Consider the following 27,275-nt stretch of genomic DNA (forward strand, 5'->3'; position numbering starts at 1 on the left):
AGTCGAATCCAGGCCCCCGAGAGGCCCGTCAGGCTCCGGGGCACGGAGATGAGTCAGACCCCCAGACACCCGACGTCCCAGAGGAGCTCGGACTCACGTCACTTCCTTCCTTCCAGCCAGGGCGTGGTTCCCGTCTCCCTTGGAGACGGCACCGGGGCGTGCTGGGCACCCTCACGACTCCTCTCCAGCAACCCAGCCTCCTTGCTGTTTCTTAAACAGGGCAGGCACATGCCCTAGCGATTTTGTACTTGCGGCCCCCTTTCAAGAATGCTCTCCCCACTTGTTTAGGCCTTTCTTCAAAACTCACTTTTCCAGGGAACCCTTCCTGGTCTCCTATCTGAAATTCAATCCCTCACGTGCCATTCCCTACTCCCCTCCTCTGCACACGCACTTTCTAAATTCTCATCGGTCTTGCTGACTTTCCATCTCGCTCACTAGAAAGTGAGCGCCAGGAAGGCAGAGACGCCGGTCTGCCTTGCGCCTGCTGTCTCTGTGCCCAGGACACAGCTGCCCGCAATAAGGGCTCGCTGTGGGTTGCTGAACATGTACAAACATATACATCGGTCTGTGACATGTACGAATCCCAAACCATAAAGACACAACAAAAGGAGTAATTGTGACTAGACGTGGGTAGAAAATCTAGTGAGACAACTGGAAGTTTCACATTAGAATGAGGCCTGAGGAGAGCAGGAGAGAACTCCACGGGGGCAGGAGTGATGAGGAGGCAAGAACCAACGAAGAGTCAGCACGAGCCAAATCTGGGACATGTGACAAGGCTCCTCATGTTTTTCGGATGAATGAAAACACGAGAACAGGGTCTCAGAGGCTTTGCAATACAGCCGTGTTCCGTGCCACCCTCCGGCAGGTGTCACCGTGGCAGATGCGAAGCCAACAAGCCCCCTCCAGGCCTTACCTCAGGAAGATGCCCACTCCAGAGCCGCAGGAGTAGGTGTGCGCCGTGCAGGCTCCTACATCCTCGCCTTCCAGCTCAGTCTGACAGCAGTAGCTCTGGGAGCACAACAAAGTTCCACACACAAGGCACAGAGTTGGGGCTCTGCTCTTATCACCGCCTGATTTGGGGCACCTCCATGGAACAACAGCAAAAAGCACAAGTCATCGCTGTACAAAAGACGGGCTGACGAGCTGACGTAAAGCCACTGGGGCCCTGGCTGCTGGGGCTCCGTGGACTGAGTGCCGGCCTGTGGCGCAGTAATTCACCAGCTTGATGCCGGGGTTGCAGGCCAGGTCCCCAGTGGGGGCATTCAAGAGGCAACCTACTGATGTTTCTCTGGCGCATTGATGTTTCTCTCCCTCTCTTTCTTCCCCCTTCCCTCTCTCTATAAACATGAAAAATAATAAAGTCTTAAAAACAAACAAAACAAAACACCACGGGAAAAACTTTTTGCTCCACCTCTGACCACGATGGTGGCATAAGTAGACACGGCTCACCTCTTTGCACAGCACATAAAACTACAACTAAACTACACAATAATCATTACTCAGAACCATCAGAAATTGAATTAAATGGAAGTCTGACAACTACGGAATTAAAGAAACGACATGCACCCAGGCTGGTAGGAGGGGCAAAGACACAGGAACAGACTGGTCCCTCACACATGTGTGGTGGATAAAACTTGGGAGGGGCGACTTGGGAGTGAGGAGTCCCAGCCCACACCAAGCCCAGGGTTCCAGTGCCCATTAGATAAGTCCCTACAATTCCTGGCTGCAAAAACCTGTAGGGATTGAGTCCGTGGAAGAAACTTCTGGAGCTCCAAGTAGTTCCTCTTAAAGAACCCCCACACAGACTTACTTAGTTAAACTCACTCTTTTTGAGCTCCAGCACTGGGGCAGCAGCTTAACCGGCACCAGTGGTATAGAGGGAGGAACTGAAGTCTCTGGCACTAAGGTGAGCAGAGGCCAATGTCCCTTTTTCAAATCCTCCTCTCCAATAGAGCGGGCCAGCTGGTGTCATAACCAAGACTCCATCAACCTGGCTAACACTGTTAGGCCAGCCTTGGAGATCCCCAGAGACTCTGCCCCACCCAATTTGTAGGCCCATCCAACTGCTTTTCCATATGAATGTGTGGTCTGGGCTCAGGTGTCACTGGCCTCTGAGCATCAAAGCCCCTCACTAGCAGCAGCCAGCCTAGATTCACAGCTCGGCTTTGCTTCAGAACCTCCAAGGCCAGCACAAGGCCAACAACCATCTCAGATGTTTTATAGCTCAGGCAGGAGGATGGCCCCTGGCAAAATACAGGTAGGGGTTGACCTTGGCCTGCACCACCTGGGAAAACCCAGGGGCAGTGCACCACCACCCCACCCCTGTACAGCTGATCCCCTATGGAGGGTGGAGTTTGGCAAGAAGTGGTCACAGCCAATCCTTGCAGCTGACTGGCCTGGGTAAATGCCTCCCTTTGATCTGCCAACAGCAACCAAGGCTCAACACCAAGAAGAGGGTGAACTCAGCCCACACAAAGGGTGCACCTCGAGTACCCAGCTTGGGTGACAGGGGAGGTGTCACCCAGGACACCCACTACATTAGGCCACCCTATCAATACATGGAGTCAAAGCAGCTCCACCTAACACACAGAAACAAACACAGGGAAGGTGCCCAGACGAGGAGACAAAGAAACATGGCCCAAATAAAAGAACAGATCAAAATCCCTGAAAAAGAACGAAATGAAATGGACATAAGCAATCTATCAGATGCAGAGTTCAAAACACTGGTTATAAGGATGCTCAAGGAACTTAGTGAGGACCTCAGCAGCATAAAAAAAATCCAGTCAGAAACGAAGGACACACTAATGAAAAACAGAACCATTTACAGGGAAACAACAGGAGAGTGGATGAAGCTGAGAATCCAACCAGTGACATCTGATCAAATCAACCGCCTCCCCCATGTGCCCTGACCTGGAACCAAGCCCACAACCCTTAAGTATACAGGATGATGGTCCAACCAAGTGACCACACAGCCATGGTGGTAACATTTAACTTTTTATACTACTGATTATTCTTTATGCTATTCCTAAATTAAATATTTAATAATGCATTAAAAATTACCAAGAGCTCTTATTACTTTATGCAGGGTGGGGCAAAGTAGGCTAATAGGTCTTTGTACGTAAGTGTATTCTTGTATTATTATTTATTAATTATTATATTATTTTCCACATGAACAACTGTAAACCTACTTTTGCTCCACCCTGTAGTGCAAACTGTTACTTATTTAGCATTTTCTTTTTACTTTATTTGTAGAGAGAGGGGAAGGGAAGGAGAAAGTGAGGGAGAGAAACATCGATGTGGAAGAGATACATCAATTGGTTGCCTCTTCCATGTCCTCAACTGGGGACCTGGCCTGCAACCTACCCATATGCCCCGACTGGGAACCGAGCCAGGGATCTTTCAGGTTGCAGGCCAGGGCTCAATCCACTTAGCCACACCAGCCAGGGCTGAACTCTTACTCAGATAACGTTAATGAACCAAACTTGCTCCCCTATCTCCTGCTTTCCTGTATCTTACTCTGAAACATGGTGGAATGATGCTTTTAAAGTTGGGTAATGTAGGGACTACAATGTTACAATTTCCCCACCCAAACAATACAGAACAATGAACAAAATCCCTTAAATTCTGTATGAGAAGTGAGTGTTGCCCCTGGTAGGAAATGATCAATGTTCTAATATGAAAACTTACGAGAAATTAGATGCTTGATTAATGAGGCTGCTGTAATCCTCTGGAAGACCTATCAATTTGTTAGATTCTCTTGGATAGCTTAAAAAAACACACACATACAACCAGTTAATATGACATCATATCACAACAATGACAAGATAATTCAGCTTAGTCAAAACACAGGCAGACTGAATCTGAGTGACTGAGCACTGCCACAGCCGTATCAGTGCCCCAGGGAAATACTTAAAAACGCACACTTAAATTGAACACAGGGACTCGGTTCACATTTTTACATGAAAAGCTCAGAATAAATGATCAGGACGGCAGACAGAACTTAGATTCTGCCCCATTTACGTGAAAATGTGGTAGCTCTGGGAAGCAGGGGAGGGACAGAAGAGGACATTCATCCCCAGGCTTCTCCCCAAACCACCCAGTAATGGAGAGCCCAACCACAGGCCCAAGAGACAGAAGAGAGAAAAGATGTGCTCGTTAAAGGTGACGGCAAGGGACAAATGAGTTGAAGGAGAGAAGCAGAGAACAGATCATGAGAGCCCCCAGGACAAGTTAATTGAGATAAAACTCAGATCCAAGTTCAACTGGTGTTTGAGGCCCCGCTCTCACGGCTCACCCCTGCCCGGCGTGCGCCCTGTGTTTAGCCCTTCCCTACTTTGCCTACGGCAGAGACAGGGGTGACTGAAAGCAAGTGGGCTACTTGGACTGCAGTTCTCACATCGAAATCACTCGGGGAAAATTTGGTGTGGGGGAGGGACAGACATGATGGAGCCCAACTTTAGAAAAATCAGAATTGGTAGCAGGGTCCTGAGAATTTTTTAGAAGTTCCCGAAGTTGTTCTGATACGGCTGAACCACATAAAATTGGTGGTATTCAACCATGTTTGACTTATAACATGAAAACTGCAATTTCATGTGGTTCAAGCTAATAAAATTGGGGTGTTAATCATTTCTGGATTTGGAACAGATTGTATACAATCAAAGAATACAACACACAATCTCCTTTAGTGCTCTGATTTTTATGGATAATGTATATAGCATAACCGAGGAGATATTAATCAATGAAACACATTTGTTATCATCTGGTAGTGCATACTGTGGAATCAGAATAGTGCCAATGACAAAGGAATGAGAAAAAAACCCAACCAACTGGTGATCATTTGAAAAGTACTGAAGCTGAGTGACAGGAGTGTGCAATCATCTTATTCTTTAACTTTGGGATAGTTTTAATCTTTCCATAATAAAAGAAAAAATAAAGCTAAGAAAAACTTTTCAAAGACCCACACTGTTAAAGATCAAACACTTCAAAACAGAATAATTTTGTTACTTGCTTCCTCTGCCAAGAACAATGCACTGTATCTATATTCCTCACTTTGACTTGTGCAGACTCTCACCACCAGCAGACTGAGGAGGACAGACCACGGAGGCACGGGGCCTGGGTGGTGGGGGAGGAAGGAGTGAGTAGCACTCATTCCCTGCTTCCGCCCCGGCCCCGGCCCAGCCTGGCCCGGCCCACCTCAGAAGTGATGGTCTTTAACTCACCTGATAGCGTCTCTTTCGCCGTTTAGGTATCTTTTAACTTCACTGTTCTGACACCAACTTTAATGTAATTGGGAAAAAACAAAACAAAACACTTACATTTAAAGGTCTAGAACTAGAATTATTTTCCTCTCTAAATCTAGTAAGAGAAAAAAAAACCTTCTTTGTTTAATATATTTACCTAATCAAAAGAAGCTTGGGAAATACCATATTTTGTCTGCAAATTTTAAAACCACAAAAATATGATCCATGATTTTCTAAACATAAGAATGCTAAATATATTAAAATTTTTGGCTGCATGCACGATTACCCCACTAATTTGGACACTCTGGAAAAACCAGTCTGAATTAAAAGAAAAGCTCTTATTATTTGGAGCTAGAAACTTAATTCAAAAAGTTTTTTTTTACTGTAGTAAAATATACATAACATAAAATTTGCCATTTTTAAGTGCATGGTTTTGTGGCATTAAGTACAATGACAACTGTCAGGCAAGTACCACACCATCCACTTCTAGAACTCTGTCAACCTGGCAAACGCACTTGTTCAACACAACCCCTCCTTCCCCGACCAGTCCCTGGCAATCACCATTCCATTCTCTGTCTCCACAAATCTGACTACAGTGGGATCCTCGTGTAAGTAAAAACACAGAACCTTTGTTCTTTTGTGACTGGCTCGTTTTACTCAGCACATCTCCAAGGTTCATCCTCCACGTTATGTCAGAATTCCCTTCTGTTTTAGGGCAGAATAACATACTCCACTGTGCGGCCACACCACACGTCATCTATCCACTCATCTGGTAACAGATGCTGGGTTCTGCCACCTTTCAGCTTGTGAATAGTGCTGCTGTGACCACAAGTGGACAAGTATGTATCTGAGGCCCTACTTTCAACTCTTTTGCAATATATACCTCGAAGTGGAATTTCTGGATCACATGGTGAGTCTATGTTTAACTTTTTAAGGGACCACCATACTGTCTTTCAGAGCAAATCTGCTTATGTTATTCACTAGCTTGGCAAAAATCGTTCCGCAAAGGTAAATCCTTAACTAAGACCTACTCATTATGGTTTAAATTACATGGATTGAAGTCTTCCAGGGTTACTAATTGAGAATTTTGCAATATACGTGATAAACTAAAGTTTGTTTCCATGTAACTTCATTCAATGTTAAGGAAGAAAAAGGGTATAACCATTACCTTTCAATCAGTACTTTCGTTATCTCACTATTTTCTTGAAACAGGGAAATGAGGTTGTTTGGCAGGGAAAGATAGTTACACAGCTGTTCGAAATGCCTTGTTCCAGAAACTGCAAACAGAGAAGAAAGAGTAAGCATAGAACAACTAAGAGTAGAACCTGCATCAGCGTAAGCAACAGGAGAGCTTACAGGGAAGAATTCACATTTGCCAGTACGCAACTTGTAGGGAGGTCAGATGGCACGTGGACCGGAGCCACGGAAAATGACAATTCCGAGTGGGGTCAGGGGACTCCCACGTCAAACTCGGTCCAAGTCCTTGGAGTCTGTTTTACCACTTACAAAGTGGCACGCCTGCAGGGTCCACTTCATGGGGTTAGTCAGGCACATTCATTGACAAAACCAATATGCGAGTGTTCTAGAGAAGTATAAAGCAGTCAGAAATAGGAGGTGATTTCATCCCGGGAGGTGGACTTAAACTCTTATTCTATCACCCCTGCAAATGATTACGAGGTCTACATCATTCTCCGTGGTGCCTGGGCAACTTAGCCGAGTGGAGATGCCAGTCCATTATCTTTCAGAGAACAGCACTACATGCAGGCACCCCACACCCTCTGCTGAGGGACAGCACACTTGAATTCCACACTCCTTTACGAATCAAAATAGAACACAGGAAACAACTGTGAAATAGCAAATGAATTCCTACATTAAAACCAGATTTATGTGAAATTATGGATATTCTGAACTTCAATGCCACACGTTTCAAGTTAAAAGTACTTGAGCCCTAACTGGTGTGGCTCCGGTGGGTGGGTGTCGTACTGCAGAGCAAAAGGTTGCCAGTTTGATTCCCGGTCCGGGCACATGCCTGCACTGTGGATTTTGTTCCCAGCTGGTGTCTGTTCGAGAGGCAGCTGGTCAATGTTTCTCTCTCACATCATTGTTTCTCTACCTCTCTTCCTCTCTCTCTAAAAAACAATAAAGTCTTAAAAAAGAAAACACCTCTTCAAATTATTAGTTTTTACTTTTTAAAAGCTAAAGAATCCAGTTTATGAATAATAATATAACCAGACATTTTTAAAAAGATTTTATTTATTTAGAGAAAGGGGAAAGGGAGGGAGAAAGAGAGGGAGAGAAACATCAGTGTGTGGTTGCCTCTCACGTGTCCCCCACTGGGGACCTGGCCCACAACCCAGGCGTGTGCCCTGACTGGGAATTGAATTGGCAACCCTTTGGTTTACAGGCCCGTGCTCAATCCACTAAGCTACACCAGCCAGGGCTATAACCCAATCTTTTAATACATGAAAGAGCAAGATTAGAACCTTTTTGAACTTGTAAATACACACACAAAAAGCATATTTACTGAGATCCAATAAAATCAGACTTAAAAATATGCATTTTATTCTACAATTGTGTACATCACCATAGTCAATTAGCTACATTCTAAACTTTTAACCTGTTTTCATTTTTGCAAGTCACCTGAATTCTAAGCTGCTAGAATGAAAGAATACACGTATTTCCTACATTTTGAAAAAAATCAGCAGTTACCTTGCATTTCAGGTGGGGCGGGAACGCCACTTAGGTAATGGAAGAACAGAGCAGAGCACTTCAGGAAAGGCGCGAGCCCAGCCCTGACACTCCTCCAGAGGTGCCAGCCAGAGGGCGTTTCCTTCAAGACACTAACACGAGAAACATCAGAAAAGTTTGGTAAGATCATTCTAGTTACGGCACAGTGTGCAAAGAGACAACTGTCAGTTGAAACTGATGGTGTATAGGCTTAAAAAAAAGAGGGTGGTCTATTACAGGATGTCAGAAATAAATGGCAATACAGTTTCCAAGGCTGTTATTAAAATTTATAGCCCTGGCTGGGTGGTTAGCACATAGGCCTGTCCAACAATAGGTTGCAGGTTCAATTCCCATTTGGGGTGCATATGGGAGGCAACTGATTGATGTTTCTCTCTCCCCCTTCCTATCTAAAAGAATTAATTAAAAACAAAACATATCCTCAGAAGAGAATTTTAATTTTTAAAAAGATCTTTATTTATTTATTTATTTTTAGAGAGAGAGAAAGGGAAGGAGAAAGAGTTAGAGAAACATCAATGTGTGGTTGCCTCTCACATGGCCCCCACTGGGGACCTGGCCTGCAACCCAGGCATGTGCCCTGACTGGAAATCAAATTGGCAACCCTTTGATTCACAGCCTGCGCTCAATGCACTGAACTACACCAGCCAGGGCTAAAAAATTTATAAAAGTAACTAAAAAAAAATTTTGGAAAAAAAAAAAACCCCAAAAAACAACTTATCTACTATTGTAGAATCTCTGTCAGCAAGTATTATTCTGGCAAACTATTTTTGTACTAATTTGTCTTATTCATAACTATAACATATGAAATTTAAAATCAACATGTTTTTCAGAACATCATAAACCACAATTTTTATTGAAATTGTAATATTCTGAAATACATCAATCATAATCTATACCAAATTATTCCTTTGCAAGTAAGCATTTAGATTGCTTTAAATTCTTTGCTAATATAATATTAGAATGTACCTGTTTATGTCTATAGGTTTTTCTATACGATGGATTATTTTGTTAGTGTGGATTCTCAGAAATGGGTAACTTAGTAAAAAGTAAACAATATAGTTCTTGACATAGACTGTGAGAAGGCTCCATGAAACTGCTGTACCAAGTCAAAATGACTAACAGCACGTGAAATTCTAATACTTTCATTGCATTCCTGCCAATCCTGGGTTTTGCCTTAAAAACAAATTATGTCAATTTAATTTGCATATTTTAATTCCTAGTGACAGAATGTTTAAGAATACCACTTTCCAAAGTAAATTCCATGTCTCTACGTGCCAAATCCTGAGCAAAAAAGGGCTCCATGGCCAAGCAAATGTGGGAGGCTGTGCATATTACTCTCCTTGCGGAGATCTGCCATCTCAGAGATGTCATTCAGGATGGCACAAAGCAGCTCAGGAGCCCTGCAGACACACTCCCATCTTCCTTTTAAAACAGTCGCAGATGGCACTCTGCCTTATTTAACAAAATGCCTTTTTCATGCTATCACCTACTGATCTGGGGGGATCTGCCTGTCATGTCAAAGACTATGATCCCACCTTCCTGTGCACTGGCGAAGGGTTTTATACAAAGCAAGAACTGCTAATTCTTCTTCACCAGCAGGAGTCTCTTGATCCATGCCATTTGCTTCTGAAAGAGAAGGAAATATCAGGACTCTGTATTTGTCTATTAAGTGAACTGACATAGGTGATCCTATCATTTAAGCACTTACATATACTTGTACATTCACATATACTATGAAAATACTCCTACAAAACACACCTAACTTTAATGCCTCAGCTGAAAGCACAGTATGAACTCCATCATAATAAGGAGCCCAGAGGCTTTGGGAGATGCCAGTGTGCTGATTCAGGAATTCAGGAAGTATGCTGTGAGCTGAATCAGCTAACTATACAGTCTATGGCAGTCATGTATTACTAAACTTATAAAATAAAAAAATAACATTACTAAGGGATTTTAGTAGGAGAAAGGAACTTGTTCCAAAACTTGTCACATGAGGATAAAGAGTAAACACAAGTAGCCTAATTAATATATATTTTAAATATTTTATTTATTTTTAGAGAGAGGGGAAGGGAGGGAGAGAAACATCAACATGTGGTTGCCTCTTGTGTGCCCCCTACTGGGGACCTGGCCCGCGACCCAGGCATGTGCCCTGACTAGGAACTGAACTGGTGACCCTGTCATTTGCAGAAATGACACTCAATCCACTAAGCCACACCAGGCAGGGCCTAATTTAATTACTATTTATATATTATTCTCTTTCAAGCGTCTCTTCAATACTTTTTTTTAAACTAAGAAAACTCAAGTACTTCCTTCAAGAAGCTGACAAAGAGACTCACCTGTACACGAGGTAAGCAGGATCTGTATGATGTGTGCCATAGTAACCAGGTGGAAAATGTGGAGGTCGCCAGTGCCAAGGCTGATCCCTGAAAAATCCTGACAATGCAATGCAGGGAAAGCGAGCACCAAGCCCACCTAGGTACCAAACACAGAGTCAGACAGCTTGTCGTTATGTCCATACCAGAACACGTTTCCGTTTTCTTGATGTGACTCCCTTTGGAGTTTAGTCCCTCCACTTAAGAAACCTGTTCTTAAACGGTCCACACGTTAGAAATTCCACCAGCACGGGCTAAATAAAACTACTTTAGAGCTGCAAGTCCTGATGGCACTATCCAGTGATTCCCCTATACATACATGGGGGAGACCCCAAAACTTTGGAACTTATTTATTAAAAATTGTGTATTTATTCTCACATTTAAACTTCAGTCCCCTTCAAAGTCTTCTCCATTTAATACAATATACCTATTGAGACTTTTTTCCACTGCTCAAAACAGTTAATCAACTCATAAATTTTGATCCCTTTTAGCGCTTTGCTGTTTTTCATTTCCCTTCTTCCACATCCGCAGAATGTTTCCCTTTGAGGACCTTTTTCATCCGGGGAAACAAAAAGTTGCTGGGGGCAAGTGCAGGTGAATAGGGAAAGTGGGGCATGGGGGTCATGCCGTTTTTGGTCAAAAACTCAGCATGGTGTGGCAGGTGCACTGGTAAATCACCCATCATGACAAATGTGTTGAAAAAGTCTTCAAAAAAAATTCACTGAAGTCGAACACAACCTCTCACAACAACGCCAGCTGGTACCAATGCAGATGGGTCCCTCTAGAGCACTTACCTAGCAGGGAAGCCTGTATTACAAGGGGCCTTCCCTCAAAGCTTATTGTTAATTAAAAAACAGTTGAGCAGTAGAAAAAGCATGGATTTTGGACCCACAAATATCTGGATGTGAACCCCAGCTTCTCTTATAAGGTTTTTAGACAAGTTAATACCTCTGAGCCTCAGTTTCCCTGGTGGTAAACTAGAGATAATACGTATGTGTTTTTAATACCTCAGTAGTACGGATGTAAGGACTAAACAAGAACAGATGTGGAAGCATTCAGTTATACAATAAATGTTAGCTCTCCCATGAGCCTCTGCCGCCCGTCTACAGTGGTTTTCCTAGGAGCGATGGGAATCTCACCTGGCTGACACCTGCTAGGGACACAGTGCTCTAAGCTCTTTCCATGGATCATCCTGTTAGGTTCTGAACACAATCAGCTCAAAGGCACAGAATATGATGCCCAAAAAGATGAAAGGCACAGCATTTGGGGTTGCTGCAAGGGATACTGCATTCAATGTCCTGAGTAAGGGGATCCATCTGAGGTAGGGCTGAGGTTCAGTCAGTGAGTGGTGTGTCCAGGTACCAGGATGCACAGAAGACATGACTTTCCCTGAACCACATAAAGGGGACATTGACTGCTAAGCAGTGTGACCACAGACAGGGCTGTACATGTCCAAAAACTCTGTCTGGGTCAGCAAGCAGCCCTTATGTTACTTGTGTTGGGTTAGACACCCAGGTCAAGTCTCTTAACTAGATTCCTTTTTTCTTTTTTAAATTTAAATTGATTTTAGAGAGAAAGGAAGGGCGAGGACGGGAGAGAGAGAGAGAGAAACATTGATTTGTTGTTTCCCTTATTAACGCATCCACTGGCTGATTCCTGTATGTGCCTCAACTGGGGAATGAACCTGCAACCTTGTCCTACGGGGACGACGCTCCAACCAACGAGGCTACTGACCAGGGCTTCAGCTAAATCCTTTAACATTTTCTTTTTGAGGTTCCTCAGAAAGAGTTACACTCAGAAGTGGTAACAGTAGTAGATGTTACTCTTCCTGTCTGCCTCTATACTGTTCACCAAGGCTGAGATAAAGTTCCACAGCATGATAAAGAAAATGCAAAACACAAACTACAAGATACTCACCAATAAATGAAACATGTCAATATCTAATATACATGGAAGGTCTCCATAACTGTCATCAGGCACCAATGCTAAATATTTAAAGAAAAAAAAATGAGCACATTTCATAAATATTATTTAAAATACATCTAGTTTATCTTTATGCAAGATACATATATGAATTTGTAAGCCAGAACTTGTGCCTGAAACAAACAGTATTACCAGAATATTTCTCTCATAATGGAGAGAAGTTGCATGATTAAAGACAAAATTACTTGTATTACATATGGCACTTGTATTTGCACTCACATGCAAAAAGTTTACAGAAGTGTCCCTGCACCACTGAAAGTAACGCCACGGTCCAATGTGCTGCGGCAAATCTAGTTAGTGACCTGAGACAGTCATCCTGAAATAAAGAGATTGACACAGTTAGCAAAGAAGCCAGCATAGGAAGCTCTCTTTTTTGAGAAATACTAGTTCAAAGCACAGCCACCTGAAGCAAAGCTAGATAGATGCACAGTGAAATCTCTCTAGATGGTATGCAACTGAATCCAACCTCTTTAACAACGTATCTCTAATGTGCAATAGATGGACTGGGAAATACTAACTGTATGTTGAATAAACCAAAGTGACCTCCTTAACACCATGCTGCTGGTTGTCTACAGAAAAGAAGGATATTTCCAGACAGGTAGCAAACAGCAGACTCCCAAGAATGTAATGCAGTATTTCTTTATATTTATTCTATAAACAGATACTCTGACACATGTAAAACCAATTATAATCAAGTATAAACATGCCCATGAAAAAAAGACAGCTGAGTAATAAGTTGATGAGTTTTTTCTTCCTGCTTCATGCTCTATCTCCCAAAGGTTTCTTTAATGTTGTTTGGTTCAAAATATTGAGGACCTGCTACATGATAGTCTTGGTTCTGAAGATGTGAAAATGAAACCGACAGTGCTTTAAGGAGCTCACAAACCTGGGGGTGGGAAGGGGAAGAGAGATGGATGCAGCTGAGGGAGGCAGGAGCACCGATGAGGGATACTGTGACCACAGAACACGGCTCCGAGGTTTCCAAGGGAAGGCAAAGCGTGAAGAGCATCTTTAAACAGCAGATGTCTACTCAGGGTACTTGAGCAGTAGCAAAAGGCCTGGGAACTAGCATTTGGGGACTAACAGTGATTCTGTAAGTCTGGACCATGGATGTGTGGATTGCCAGGTGATAATGGAGAAACAGACTAAGAAGTTTAAGAGATATGATTAGGGTGACTTCAGGAGTTATTCCTCTGATAATGTATCAGAGAAGAGTGAGATTCACAGGCAAGAAATGACAGGGTGCTGAACCAGCAAGTGGAAGCAGGAATGGAAGGAATGAGACAAATGTGCAGGATGGAAATTCATCAAACTCTGCAACCAACTGGATATGAACATTCACACCAAGTGATGAATCTAATAAGACTTAAGTTTCTACTTGGCCACCTGGATGGACAGCGATGACATTAACAGTAACTAAGGCAATGCAGGAAAAAAAATGATTTGGATTGTTCAGTGCGAGGCACCTTTGGAAGATCCAGGTGAAAAAAATAAAGCTGGCAATGAGATAATAGTTCTGGTTTGGGAATCATTTGGATATAATTGAAATTAGAGACATAAATGGGGTTACCAGGGAAAGGTATCAAGACATTTGAGGGTCAGGGGCCAAACTCAGGGGGTTTAAAACATGTACAGGACGGAGGGGCGTGGGTGGCAAACTGAGGAGCCACCAGAGAGGTAGGGAGAAACCAGAAATGTCACAGAAATCAAGAGAGAAAATGAGTTTCAGAAGGAAGTAGTTAACAAAATTAAGTAAACTGAAATGTCAAATAAGGGCCAAAAGATGTCCACCCACAACGATGCTGAGGAGGTCATTTGGTGAACTTGGTAACAGGTGTTCCAAAGAGTGAAAACTGCAGGGAGTTGAAAACTTGAAGGGTTAGTTTTAACAAGAAATTGGAGCCAGGGTATACACTACTATTTAAGTAAGTTTTTCTGTGTATAAGATTTCTTTCGCACAATATGAAATAACATAAAAAATGGCAGGTGTTAGTTCTTTTATCAGCGTTTTAGCATTTTTTACTGCGTGGTAAAATAAAATATGCTTTAAAATGGCTCGGTCAGAGGAAAGCCTAGGTCACAGATAGCAGGAAGAGAACACTGTGGGCAAGAGTAGGAGCAGGGTAAAGGAGCGCACCTGTGGGCCGGAGGGGCCAGGAGGGCTGCAGGAGGTCACAGAAGGGGGAACGGACAGAGAGGGATGCACTTCGGATAACGAGTGGAAGGATCAGCCTCCTCACCCAACGTCCCCCGTCCTCTGACCCAGGAGAGGACGGTGGGTGCAGAGGCACGCCGAGTCCGAAGAGTGGGAGTCAGGAAAGCAGACGCTCACCCCTAAGTTGTATGGGTTCCTCATACAGTATTATTTTGGATATTAATCTCTTACCAGATGTTATCATTTGTATCTTCTCCAATTCACTAGGCTGTTTTTGTTGTTTGGTGGGTAGTCTCCTTCTTTGTGCAAACACCTTTTAGGGTGATGTATTTCCAATTTATGTTTTTCTTTGGTATCCCTTACCCCAAGGAGACATACCCCAAAAAAGATATTGCTAAGAGCCATGTCAAAGAGTTTACTGCTGATGCTTTCTTCTAGGGCTTTTACAGTTTTAGGTCAGGCATGTTTTACCATGCTTCGCTTTATTGTAGTTCGCTGATAATGTTTTTTTTTTAAAACAAATTAAAGGTTTGCGGTAACCTTGCATCGAGCAAGTTTACTGGCACCATTTTTCCCAACAGCATTTGCTCACTTTGTGTCTCTCTGTCACATTTTGTAATTCTTGTATTATTTCATACTTTTTTCGTATTATATTTGTTACTGTGATCTGTGTTCAGTGACCTTTGTGGGGTCATGAACCATGCCTCCGTAACAGAGCAAACTTCACCGATACAGCGTGTATGTTCTGACTGCTCTGCGGACTGGACATTCTCTTGTCTCTTTCCTCCCTGGGCCTCCATATTCCTTGAGACACAATAATATTGAAATTAGGCCAATTCATAACCCTACAATGCATCCAAGTGTTCAAGTCAGAGTCAACTGATGTGGCAAATTTCATCACTGTCATACTTTCAGCAAGTGTCACAGCCACCCCTGTGGTCAGCAGCACTGACAACACTGAGTCAAGGGTATAAGCAAAAAGATTATGCCTCATCCAACGCTAAGATGATGGTTACCATTTTTTAGCAATAAGTATTTTTTAATTAAAGCATGTAAACTCTTTTTTAGACATAATTCTAAAAGCACTTAATAGATTATAATACAGTGTAAACATAACTTTCACGTGCGCTGGGAAACCAAAAACTCATGTGACATGCTTTACTGAAACAGTGGCTCTACTGAGCTGGTCTGGAACAGAACCCACAGCACCGCCGAGGCAGGTAGGCCTGTAGTGGTTTTTGCTCCTTGGATAGGCTCTCACTTCAGTGGTTCTCAATCCTGGCTCCTGGGACGCTTTCAAAAAATATTAATGCCTGAGGACCATCTCCAGAGACTCTGGTTTAACTGACCTGTGACAGAGATTAGGTTTTGGGGCTTCTTTTTTTTTGAGAATTTTTATGAGTTTATTTGAGCCAAACTGATGATATATACTTGGGAGCGAGATATCAAATGCTCCACGAGATGAGGCATTTTTAAAAGTTCCCCAGGTGATTCTACATGAATCAAATCACATGGTTTTACTCTTATGGGCAACTTTATGATTATAAATAAGCTTAAGTGGCAGGCAGATATGCCTCCCCCAACAGGAGCAGCACAGCAAAAACCAGCACGCTTTGACTATGTATTTCCCTTCCTCATAGTTTTAGGCATTAAATGCATTGCTTTGACATTAATTTTTACTTAATTTAAATGCTGCTTATGAAGGGTAGTCAAATGTAGTGGAGGATGCACTGTTTTATACTTCCAATTATAGCATTAAAAATTCAAGAACAAGCACTGTTTTCTGTTTTTCCCCATCTTTTCATGTGTTTAAACTAAAAGCTCTAGATGAAAAGACCCAAAATCTTTTTTTTAAAAAAAGAGAAATTAAACCACAAACATTACTTCTTTAAAAGCTATGCTTTAATAATGAACTCAGGCTTTAAGGTTGGAAAAAAGGCCGAACCATGGAATTCCCACTAGACCCTCTGTGAAGTGAGTAAATCGGCCACTTACCAGTCTGCAAGGCAAAGGGCCAAATAACGGTTTATCGTCATCACTTAAAATTCTTTCTGCAGATTAAAAATGATTAAGATGATAAATTTTGTTATATATATTTTATCACAATTTTAAAAAATAGTAAAAAAGCACTATGTTGTCAGATTTTGAAATCTTCACGTCGTTACACAGGAATTAGTTTTGTACAAGAAGTAAAAATGAAAATATCTTCCTTCAATTGACAATAAGCTAGAACTATGAGCAAAATGAGCTCTCTGTTGCTCTGGTTAACTAGTGAACAGTCGACCTCCTGTTTTTGTCAGTTGACCTCCTGTTTTTGTGCGCTACATCGCCTACATCTAAGTCTTTACGCTGTTTCTATGTACCGTTGCCCACTTTAAATATCACTCGTGTCAGTGTATGCTTGTGACTTGAAGAGAGACCTGACTCTAAATCTCTTACCTATGCTTTGGATGGTGTATGCACAACTACCCCAACACATCACAGGCACACGAGGATCCTCTTCATTAGGATGAACCTTCAGTCCCACCTTGTAGATTGCAGTTCCAAACGTTGTTAACATTTCTTTTATGCTGTCAGAATATGGGTTCCTGAAGTGAACACGTATAGGATTAGTTCAAAACTATGTGGTCACATCGATCAAAGGTTTCAGATTCTTAACATCTATTTGTTGCTACGCTAGAACTGAACCACTTAAACTGTCTAAAGACAGTTGTGTTAGGAAATTAGGAAAAAGGTGAATGGGAGATCCAGCCGATTGGGAGGGACGCAGCTAGGGGAAGCCTGAGGGTGACGGCTGTGTGCAGTCCTTAGTGGTGTGGGGGCACAGAGGCTGCGGGAGGAGGGTCTGGGCACTCGGAAAAGCTGTTGCTAGGCACTGGGAAGATCTGCGCATTCAGGGGAAATAAGGCAACAAACATAGAAAGTCAAGTACATGAAAAACGCAAGGTAATTATTAACCACAGGAAAGACAAAAATTGTAAAAGCAAAATATAATTATAACACAACTTTTATTGGTAGAAACAATTATAATGTAAAAACTGCCAACTGATTTAACCAAAAACTGTGAAGGAACTCTACTGGGACACTGGTGAAGGAGCAGTGCATAGGGCGGAGGTAAGAGACCAGGGATACGGAGGGGGATGCGGGAGGCATAGGACTGACGTTTGTTCTATTTAAGCCTTTCAGTGCTATTTTTACTGAGTTACTCGGTACATGCCAGGAATAACTTCCAGGTGGCTTCACATGTATTGTTACTTTATCCTCATAATACTTTTCAGACGAGGAACCCAAGGCACAGAGAGGTCAAGCAATTTGCACAGTGGCACAGCTTAGTAAGCGGTGCTATTGCGAACTAAACCAAACAGTCTAGTTAGTTCTAAAATCTATGCTATCTTTTATAACTAATTGTCTGTGGGGTAAAAACAACATATTTTTCAGACTTTAAGACACATGCCCCCTCCATTTGCGAGGAATAATGGTTGTTAATGCTGCTGTTCAGTTCTGTTTACATTTACATTGGTGAAATATTGTTATTTATGTTATTAAATATTTTACCACATTTTTTGCTTCAAAAATGTTTTGTTTTCCTCCTCTAAAACCTAGGTGAGTCTTATGGTCCGAGAAACATGGTACTCTGTTTTGATCCTGGGTTACTAAGAAGCTGGGGGCCCGTAAACATGGAGATCGGAAGGGGAGCACAGGATGTGGCGGGGGAGCCGAGCAGCTTGGATTAGATGTCCTGATGAGTGTTACCAAGGAAGGCCAGGAAAAGGGTGTGAGAGAGTCGGCCACACGGACTAGACAAGGTTGGTGACAACTAAACAGGCCACATGGCCCCAGGTTCTCATCAATATGCCTGAAATAAACATAGTCATATAATGCTTACACCGCAGAATTCAAGATCAACGTCTCAGCATATTTTGCTACTTGGCTTACAAATCATATTCTTGCTAAATGCTAACCTGGTCTGTCATTTCAGGTGGGCCAAACCTGAAAGGAATAAATATACTCACTTGGGATGGAAATCGGGCCTGAACCCTTCGGGGAGCTGCAACTTATCCGTGTTTTTTGAATTCTTTGAAGAAGCGATGTCTACGAAAACAAGTATTTCACATTGTTACTCATCAGTCCACAATACTGTTGTGGACTTCCACCATAAATTTCGTTTTACGTATAGGTCAAAGAAATGAAAAACATCAGGAACAATTCCCGTTGCTGAAACACACACAAAACATGCATTCAGAGCACGAGAAACACCACTGCTCTGACTCATCAAGGCACCTTCTTCAGCCACGAGAACACAGCGAGAGAAGGCAGGGCAAGGAAGAGTACGCTATTCTGTCTTCATAAAAATCAGTGCTATAAATTCGGCTCAGACGGCTTTCCCTGGGGTCCTAACTGCAGTGTGTGCCGTGAAGGTTGGGGGGGCCTTTGGTAACGCCAACAACAGAGTGAGTCAGGCCACTGAGAACGAAAGCTAGCCCTGCAACAGTCGGTTACATTCCCCCACCCCAGAAGCTCTTTAGTAAAATGAGGGGGTAAGTGAGAAGTATTTATTATGAACTCTACATGAGCCTCTGGGTTTTCAAGGAGTAAGATGTCACACAGTTGCCCTGGCCGCTGTGGCTCAGTTGGCTGGAACATCATTCTGTAAACCGAAGGGGTGCAGGTTCGATTCTGTCAGGGCACGCACCCAGGTTGTAAGTTCAGTCCACTCTCCCCCTTGTGGGGGAGGGTGGATATGAGAGGCAACCAAATCAATGTTTCTCTTTCACACTGATGTTCTCTCCCTCCCTCTCTCCAAAATCAGTAAGCATGTCTTCAGGTGAGGATGAAAAAAAAAAAAAAGAGAGAGAGAGAGAAGTAACACAGTCAAGTCAAATTTAGTTAAGACAAAAAAAAAAAAAAAAAAGAAAGGCTGTGACCAGTGTGACTTGGTTGGGTGTTGGGCTGCAAAGCAAAAGGTTGCTGGTTCGATTCCTGGCCAGGGCACATGCCTAGATTACGGGTTTGGTCCCCAGCTGGCATGTGTGTAAGAAACAACCATTTGGTGCTTCTCTCCCTTTCTCCTTTCCTTCCCTAGCTCTAATGATGAGGATAAATAATAAATCTTTCACCCAAACTTAAAAAAAGGCAAAGAAAATTAAAATAAATCAAATTTTAAAATGAAAAGTTTCTTAATTTTTTAAAAAGTATATTTTATTGATTGTGCCATTACAGTTGTCTCATTTCCCCCCCTTCACTCCCCTCCACCCTGCACACCTCCTCCCACCCACGGAGAATTTTCTTTTAAAAATATTCTTAAATAATTCATTCTGGAACTAAAATTTCAAACAATTTCAGACTTGAGGGAAAAATGAAAACAGATTATCAGAACTTACTAGGAATACTTTCTTCTTTCCTAAGAATCTGCAATGCTTTTATTTGCTGAGATACGGTTCTAATCCACTGAGTCAGATTTGGTTGGTCTGAAAAATTTAACCTGCTGGAAAAGGTTATAGAGTGTTTAGTAGGCTGGTACTGCTTAGTTTAAGGTACAAGAAGGCTCCTTAAACGATCGTGGGCACAGTATTCTGAAACATATTTTTGACAATGGAAATAAAAATTACGTGGTAGCATAAGTTAAGATACCATAGTTGAACTATAATCAAAGAGAAAAAAACTGACCTTGCTTTGAATTGAATACAAATAACACAAAAATAGATGACTATTTATAAGACTTAAATTAGTATTTGTGCACGTAATGTATATGCCATAATTCTAAATGAGAAATGAAAATCAGATTTAAATAGTAGACAATATAAAATTCATATTGTGAAATAAGTTACGCCTATTGCCCTGGCTGGTGAGGCTCAGTGGATTGATTGCCAGCCTGTGAACCAAAGGGTCTCCAGTTGGATTCCCAGTCAGGACACATGCCTGGGTTGCGGGCCAGGTCCCCAGTGGGGGTCTCTTGAGAGGCAACCACACATTGATGTCTTTCTCCCTCTCTCTCCTTCTCTATAAATAAAATCTTAAAAAAAAAAAAGTTATGCCTAGTAACTAGAAGCATTCTAAAAATTATTAAGTGACAGGTGTGGCTGGTACGGCTCAGGTGGTCAGAGTGTTGTCCCGGGACCGGAAGGTTTTAGGTTTGATCACTGGTCAGGGCACATACGTAGGTTGTGGGACCAGTCCTTGGTGGTCCCAGTGTGTACAGCAGGCAACCAGCCAATGTTTCTCTCTCCCTCACTAAGAGCCATGAACAAATGTCGAGTAAGGCATGATAAAAAAATTACAAAATGACAAAAGTTTTCCATTTTAAATATACCAACAGATTCTCACTGGTTTTGGCTCAATTCCTGAAGCTACTGTCAGCCAGTAATTTGTAAAAGATTATATTTAATTGTTGAAATATTCAATAAAGTCTGGAATGCTGTTCTTTCCCCTACCAATTTACTGAGCACCTCTTGTGTTTATGAGTAAACAAGATCCTGTTAAATTTTGCCCTATTCTTTCTAAGAACCAAAGTAACATTTTACAGGCCTGCTAGAAGAAATAACTAAATAAAAAGTTAGGAAAGTATGTGAAAAACACTGTACAATTACCTAGAGTGGTCTCCTTTACCCCCCGTTTATTATTTCATTATCTTCAAAGGCAGTTAACTCTGGCTTTGATATAAAGGTTTTATGAGCCAAAACTTACTTGTTGAAAATATCTCTTGGAGGAAGCAGCAGAGGAATAACAGTGTTACTCAAGCACTCGCAAAGAGGACAGAGGAACTCCCCATTCTCCACGTCGTAGCTTGTGTGTAAGCGCAAACGCTGTTGCCTTCGCTGCTCTTTAGCTTGAACGGAATCAAAATACCTTTACAATTAGAAAACACGAGGTATCAAAAACAACGGTAACTGTTTTCAATGAGAGCCTTCAACATTTTACATAACTTATTTACACACACACACACACACACACACACACACACACACACACACACACGAAAGACCGCCTTGCAAGAAGCACTCATGAAGCAGCAAGCTGCTTGGTCCTAGTGCTACCTGGTCGCTTTACCAGGGTTGGTGGCTACTTGCCAGAAGATGTTTATGACAGCTCAATAAGCACGGTGCTAGAGTAACAGCATTGGTTTGTTGGCTAGAAGTACCAGAGCAGAACAAGCCTGAGGTTACCAGACTTAGCTCAGGGAGCCACGACAATCTCAGGAAGTAACAAAGCCAGTACTAACACCTATGGAATTAAGAGTTGTTCACCTTTGAGAGACATTATTACTCTTCTAGGGTTTACCCCACCGTAAAACCTTTTCCTTCACCTAGTTTGTTGGCTGATACAGATGCCCACATTAAAAGATATAATTGAGCCCTGGCTGGTGTAGCTCAGTGGATTGAGTGTGGGCCTGCAAACCAGAGGATTGCGGTTTGATTGCAGGCCAGTTCCCAGCAGGGGACCCACAAGAGGCAACCATACATTGTTATTTCCCTCTCTCCTTCCTTTTCCCTCTAAAGATAAATAAATAAAATCTTTTTAAAAAGATATAATTGATATACTATGAAATTTCTGCCATCCCTTTATACATGTAATAAAGCAAGTCAATTTTAATTGTTATTTAACAATTTAAAATTTTCTTTAACATCTTTAGCTCTTTCTCCCTTTTTCTAGAATGAAGTTTTCCTTTACATAAAAATTCAACTTTGAGCCTTTGAGTAAGACTCTCTGGAGTAGTACTAAAAATCGGTTACCTCTGCCAACAGTGGGCATGCATAATGTGTCCACAGCTACCGGTGTGTGTTCCGCAAGACAGGTCAGGGTGCATGAACAGCGGATCGTATTTTTCTGTATTACAAAACAAACAAAAGCCACGCATTTAATTTCCCTATAACAAGTGTAAAACTTAAAATTGTGAGAGCCTTCATGAGGGCTTGTAAGTTTGAAATGAAATGCTAGCTTATTCCTTCCCTTTGAGATGCCAATAATTTATGTAAAAGCCTGGATTATTTAGAAAGCCGGACCCTCTAACTTTCATCACCCTGAGCAAATGAAACCACCCAGATTTGTTAACTAAAGTTGGAATTCTGTATTTAAGTACATCTAATCTTTTCAACATTTTACACTTTTACTGAGGGCACTGAGAGACTCCCATTTCCTCCAAAAGCCCTGAGCTCAGTAAAAGGGATATTCTTCATGGGGCTGCCTTCACTACTGTGGGGCAGCTGGGTCAGTGATCACTAACAGAAAAGATGCTTTGGCAGTGATGGGGCGCTCCCTAGAGGACTTTCTGCCTAACAACGCCCACACAGAGGACAAGCACAACCACTGTAGCGGAGACAAAGGGGCAGCAAAATGTCCAGGACAGCACCCCAGGCCAGAGGTGGGGAAAGGGCAGATGAGCTCCTACTCTGGTGCCAACTTTCTACATTCAAGGGAGATGAGATATGAAGACAGCCATAAGGTGTGTGCCTGGTTCCTTTTGGAATATTTGAGTTCTCTGTATAAATTAGTATAATCTTAGAAATTCCAAAACATTCTAGAAAGAGTAACTCAAGTTTTAATCTGCTTTATGTAACAAAAATGTCACAGCATAAAGAAAATCTGCTAACAGCCTGCCAAAGTTTTTTGTTCATAAAATAACAAAGTAAACAAAGTTGGCGACTCTGACTTGGGATGAAAGTATAAATCACCTAGTTCAAATGACCATTTTTAAAGGTGAAAACAGACTGATCGTTCCTAACTAGCTGCCTGAGAGCCACACTAGGCAGACTTTCCTTAATGAGAAAACGCAATCTTACCAGTGGGTTTTCACACCAGCTTTCAATTCTACAAGGCACTTGGTAAAGTGAGTGCTTTGGAAACTCCAAAGACAGTTCCCACCCTCAGGAGGCTTACTGGGATTGCTGAGGTGCACGCACAGATAAACAACTCTGTGGGGACGTGAGAGCGTCTGTGGCAGGCACAATGCTGTGCAGCCTAGACGCGCCTGCGGGAATGAATGGCTTGTTCCCTCAGCAGCTGGAAGGCACTCACTGTCATTCCTCTTTAAGGGACGACTGTGACTGCTTTGCTCAAGGTCACACCAGAGGTCCCCCACAACCATCACAAAGACTCAGCCCCCTTGCCTCAATTTAGGACCCCTCTGAAGGGCCACCCAACTACAGAGCTCTCATGGGACCAGCTGAGGGCTTTGGGGGACTGTTTAACTTTTCTGTTTCCCAAACCTATTTCCTTTTCCTCCATTCCACACATGTTGATGCCAAGGTGCTCCCTAAAAAATGTCCCATGGGTAATCTCTATCCTGAGAATTTGCTTTCTGGGGAACCCTAACTGAAATAGTATCACTACTCTAAGTAAGAATCTGGCTCAGGGACTGCTTCTCACATTGGTAACTCTCACAACTGTTCTCAAGAGAGGATACCCTGGATCTATTCACGAGACAAAATCATTATTGCTGTTTCAGTGCATCAACTAATTTAGAAGTGTGTTGAAGAACAGGAGAGACTGTTAAGTACCAAAGCATGTTAATATTGTATCACACAGAAAAGCTTTCCTTTGAATCCCTGCTATTTACCACCTGTCAAATGGGGAATTTCTGCCCAGGTTACCTGCCTAAGATACTACCAAGACTATGGAGGTATTAGTAGAGTAATAAAATTTCTGTGTATCACCACTGCCACTAAGTGGCAGTCATCATTAAAAGGAGAACAGGATCAAGCTATGACTTACCTGGATCCTGAATGCCTTTACTTCTGTTTTTTGATAATACGGTTGACCTTTGAACGAATGCTGCTAGGACCATGGCCTTGCTTTCCACCTTCACCTCTTGTTCCTCCTGACACAGTATACAGGTAACAAACTGTCTTTGTTTAGGCACCTGAGTCTGTGCGGGACCCAATGCCGTAAGCGTCACATCTGAAACCATAGGGCTGCAATGGGAGGTTATTGAGTATAATTAATGAGCTAAAGAAGTTTCTATATAACTGGGAAAGAGCTGTTGCCAGGTATGCACATATTAATTACATGTGGTTTCGATGACGTAAATTGTCAGAAGTCTTTCGTCTGTCAAACCTCCTTTAACCTTCCCAACAATCCCATACACAACATAGAGGCCACACACCCAGTTAACAGGGCCCGGTGCACTCGTTCTTTATGAATGTCAGGGCTCTTCTGCATAACGTTTTAAGCACACACATTAATTATCTCCAGTCAGAACTACACTTATAAACATATGCTAAAAAAAACTCAGATTTCCAAGATTCATTCCTCTAACTGGAGGTCACAAAATTTACCTATCAATCTTCTAAATTTCTTTAAGGTTAAAAGTGCACTTATTATAAGGAAAAAACCTCAAATTCTTCCCTGCTTGAGAATCAATGGTTAAGAGAGTGAAACTTTTCTGACTTAGATTTGTTTACCTATTATCAAGAACAGCAGAGCTGGAGGCCTCCAGCCCCAGCGTCTGCTGGAAGAGCTCTCTGTTCTCGTCGATGAAGTGCCGCTGCATCTCGGACATCTGCGCCATGACCTTCTCTCTGCGCAGCCGGGCAATCTCGGCCTTTCGCTTCCTCTCGGCCTTGTCTTTGTCTCTCGAACTCTGAAATTACGCTTTGTTTAATCAGACCATTAAATGCTAAATGCACACATTTCCCCCTTAAAGCAGAAATATCTTTACTATAAATACTAGTGAAAACTATTCTGCAATCTCGCTTTTCAAAACAAGCGAAAAGGTTTCTTAATCAACCTAACATGTTAAAAAAAAGCAGACCAAAAATAAATAAATTGCTGCAACTAATAAAGGTTTCTTGGAATTTACATTTTTGTGAATAACTACAACTATCAACTTATTGCAGCTAATTTAATTTAATTTATTTTTATTTTTTATTTATCTATTTTTAGAGAGGGTTTGGAAAGGCAGGAGAAAGAGGGAGAGGAACATCAATGTGTGGCCGACTGCCTCTCGTGCACCCCCAACTGGGACCCCGCCCACAACCGAGCCATGTGCCTTGACTGGGAATTGAACCAGTGACCTTTTGGTTCACAGGCCTGCACTCAATCCACTGAGCCACACCAGCCACAGCTGCAGCTAATTTTAAACAGTCAACCCGCTATGATTTTTTTGGTGTTGTCCCACTTCACTTCTTATACTATACCTCTTCTGTTATGGCTTCTTCTGTCTCTGCCACAGGACTGGTGGATGAATTCTCCCTCATTTTCTTAATAGCATTAAAAGTCTATGGAAAAAGCACCAGTTATTGCAAAGCTATGCAACATTATGAACATTTAAAGATAAATATTTAAGGTTTCTCGCAAAAAGCAAGAGTGACTCAAATTTTACCTTTAATATCCACCTAATCATATCTTTGTGGACTTCTAGGTAGGGAGCATTCTGCAATGTTTCCAGCATTGCTAGTATGGAAGGAGAGTTGTTTGGTGCTTCGCCAGGTTCTAGGGCAGAAAAAATAAAAGGCATGATAATAAGAGCTAACACCTCATAGTGTTTATTACTATACTCAAGATGATAAAGTTGCTTATAACATCATTTGCCTATCATTTGATTACAGGTCTAGTTACTAGAGATTTTCAGTTAGTTCTTCTGGAGAACATGACATATTTGTACTTCACAAACAAGTTGACAATTAGAATGCTTTAATCTTTCAAAACTGGCATCTTCTATCAAATGATTATTTTAACAGTCTTAGCAAAATTAAATAAAAACCCAGCTAAAGTCTACCTGAGATTTTGCAAGTCTAAGAAAATGAATTAGAATTAGAGGGGTGCATTTGTGTTTAAATAAACTTAATTGCTTTGACCTTTTGTTTAATAAAAACTAAATTTAAGAAATTCCTTGTAAATTACTTCTTTAGTTGAAGAAAAGACATAAAAGTCAAGTCCATATTCTTAAGAGTACATTTAATTCAACACTAGCTAATTTAGTTTTATGGTAAGAAATGCCCCATTACCGATTTCCTTGATTTGTGTTACTGTTATAGCAAAATGTTCCTTTCCTGAGAGAAGAGATCAAACCACACTGTGATCTTTTAATGTTTTCCCAAATCTAAAAACCTATGGCTATTGAGTGGGGATCTGACTTTAAATGGTGTGTTTCAACTATTTAAAATGTTTGAGGAGAGCCCTGACCACTGTGGCTCAGCTGGTTGGAACGTCATTCCATAAACCAAGACGTTGCAGGTTTACCTGATGCCCACCTGGGGCAGGAAAGTACAAGATGAACCTGGGACACTCATCTTTGTGCCAGGAAGCAACATGGTGCTCAAACAGTAACAGGTTCATCAAAAGGGAAAGAAGCTAACTGAACAGACTCCCACTGACCAAAACTGGCAGATAGAGCATCAAAAGGAGCCCTGACTCTAACTGACTACAAAACGCTGATAAAGAACAACCTGTGAGTAATGTTAAAACAAAGACAACCCTAAGCAAAATGATTCATAGTTGCCACCCTGCAGGTCACTGTCAGACCAACTGCTTGTTCTGAAAAGGTTTCTCTTTAGAGGCAAAACATTATGATGTCTGAAACAAATGGTTCAAAAGTGTGCAAAATGTAAAAGCGAGAACAGCAAAATAGGAACTGCTGAATTTAGGTGGTAGATACATGAATATTTACTGCATAACTCTTTCCTATCTTTGATATTTTTAATAAAAAGCAAAAAAACTTCCTTGGCCTTTAAAAAAAAAACACTGACCAGTTGCCTTCTGCCTGCCCCCAGGCACGTGCCCTGACCAGGAACTACACTGGAGGTCTTTTCATTCGCAGGCCAGTGCTTAATCCACTGAGCCGCA

The 27,275-nt window shown here is 42.0% G+C and overlaps 1 protein-coding gene across 3 annotated transcripts in view; it reads right to left on the reverse strand.

Moving 5' to 3' along the window:
- Positions 1-27,275, reverse strand: part of UBR2 (ubiquitin protein ligase E3 component n-recognin 2) — a 102,288-nt gene that overhangs the window by 3,825 nt on the left and 71,188 nt on the right. For 2 of the 3 annotated variants that reach the window (XM_037154708.2, XM_037154717.2), the window contains exons 27-45: positions 25,813-25,922; positions 25,628-25,708; positions 24,893-25,071; positions 24,204-24,403; positions 22,226-22,319; positions 21,180-21,341; positions 19,877-19,980; positions 18,509-18,587; positions 16,935-17,083; positions 16,491-16,546; positions 12,560-12,656; positions 12,275-12,342; positions 10,322-10,457; positions 9,521-9,611; positions 7,950-8,080; positions 6,409-6,517; positions 5,220-5,276; positions 3,688-3,765; positions 914-1,084 (exon numbers count right to left, since the gene is read on the reverse strand). In XM_037154708.2, the coding sequence (XP_037010603.1) occupies positions 914-1,084; positions 3,688-3,765; positions 5,220-5,276; positions 6,409-6,517; positions 7,950-8,080; positions 9,521-9,611; positions 10,322-10,457; positions 12,275-12,342; positions 12,560-12,656; positions 16,491-16,546; positions 16,935-17,083; positions 18,509-18,587; positions 19,877-19,980; positions 21,180-21,341; positions 22,226-22,319; positions 24,204-24,403; positions 24,893-25,071; positions 25,628-25,708; positions 25,813-25,922 (2,152 nt within the window). The remainder of the gene's footprint in view (positions 1-913; positions 1,085-3,687; positions 3,766-5,219; positions 5,277-6,408; positions 6,518-7,949; positions 8,081-9,520; positions 9,612-10,321; positions 10,458-12,274; positions 12,343-12,559; positions 12,657-16,490; positions 16,547-16,934; positions 17,084-18,508; positions 18,588-19,876; positions 19,981-21,179; positions 21,342-22,225; positions 22,320-24,203; positions 24,404-24,892; positions 25,072-25,627; positions 25,709-25,812; positions 25,923-27,275) is intronic. The other variant, XM_037154721.2, reaches the window with a different exon arrangement.

Source organism: Artibeus jamaicensis, unplaced genomic scaffold (assembly GCF_021234435.1).
Source record: "Artibeus jamaicensis isolate MK-2021 breed Jamaican fruit bat unplaced genomic scaffold, CSHL_Jam_final contig_484, whole genome shotgun sequence".
In the NCBI taxonomy this organism is placed as follows: domain Eukaryota; kingdom Metazoa; phylum Chordata; class Mammalia; order Chiroptera; family Phyllostomidae; genus Artibeus; species Artibeus jamaicensis.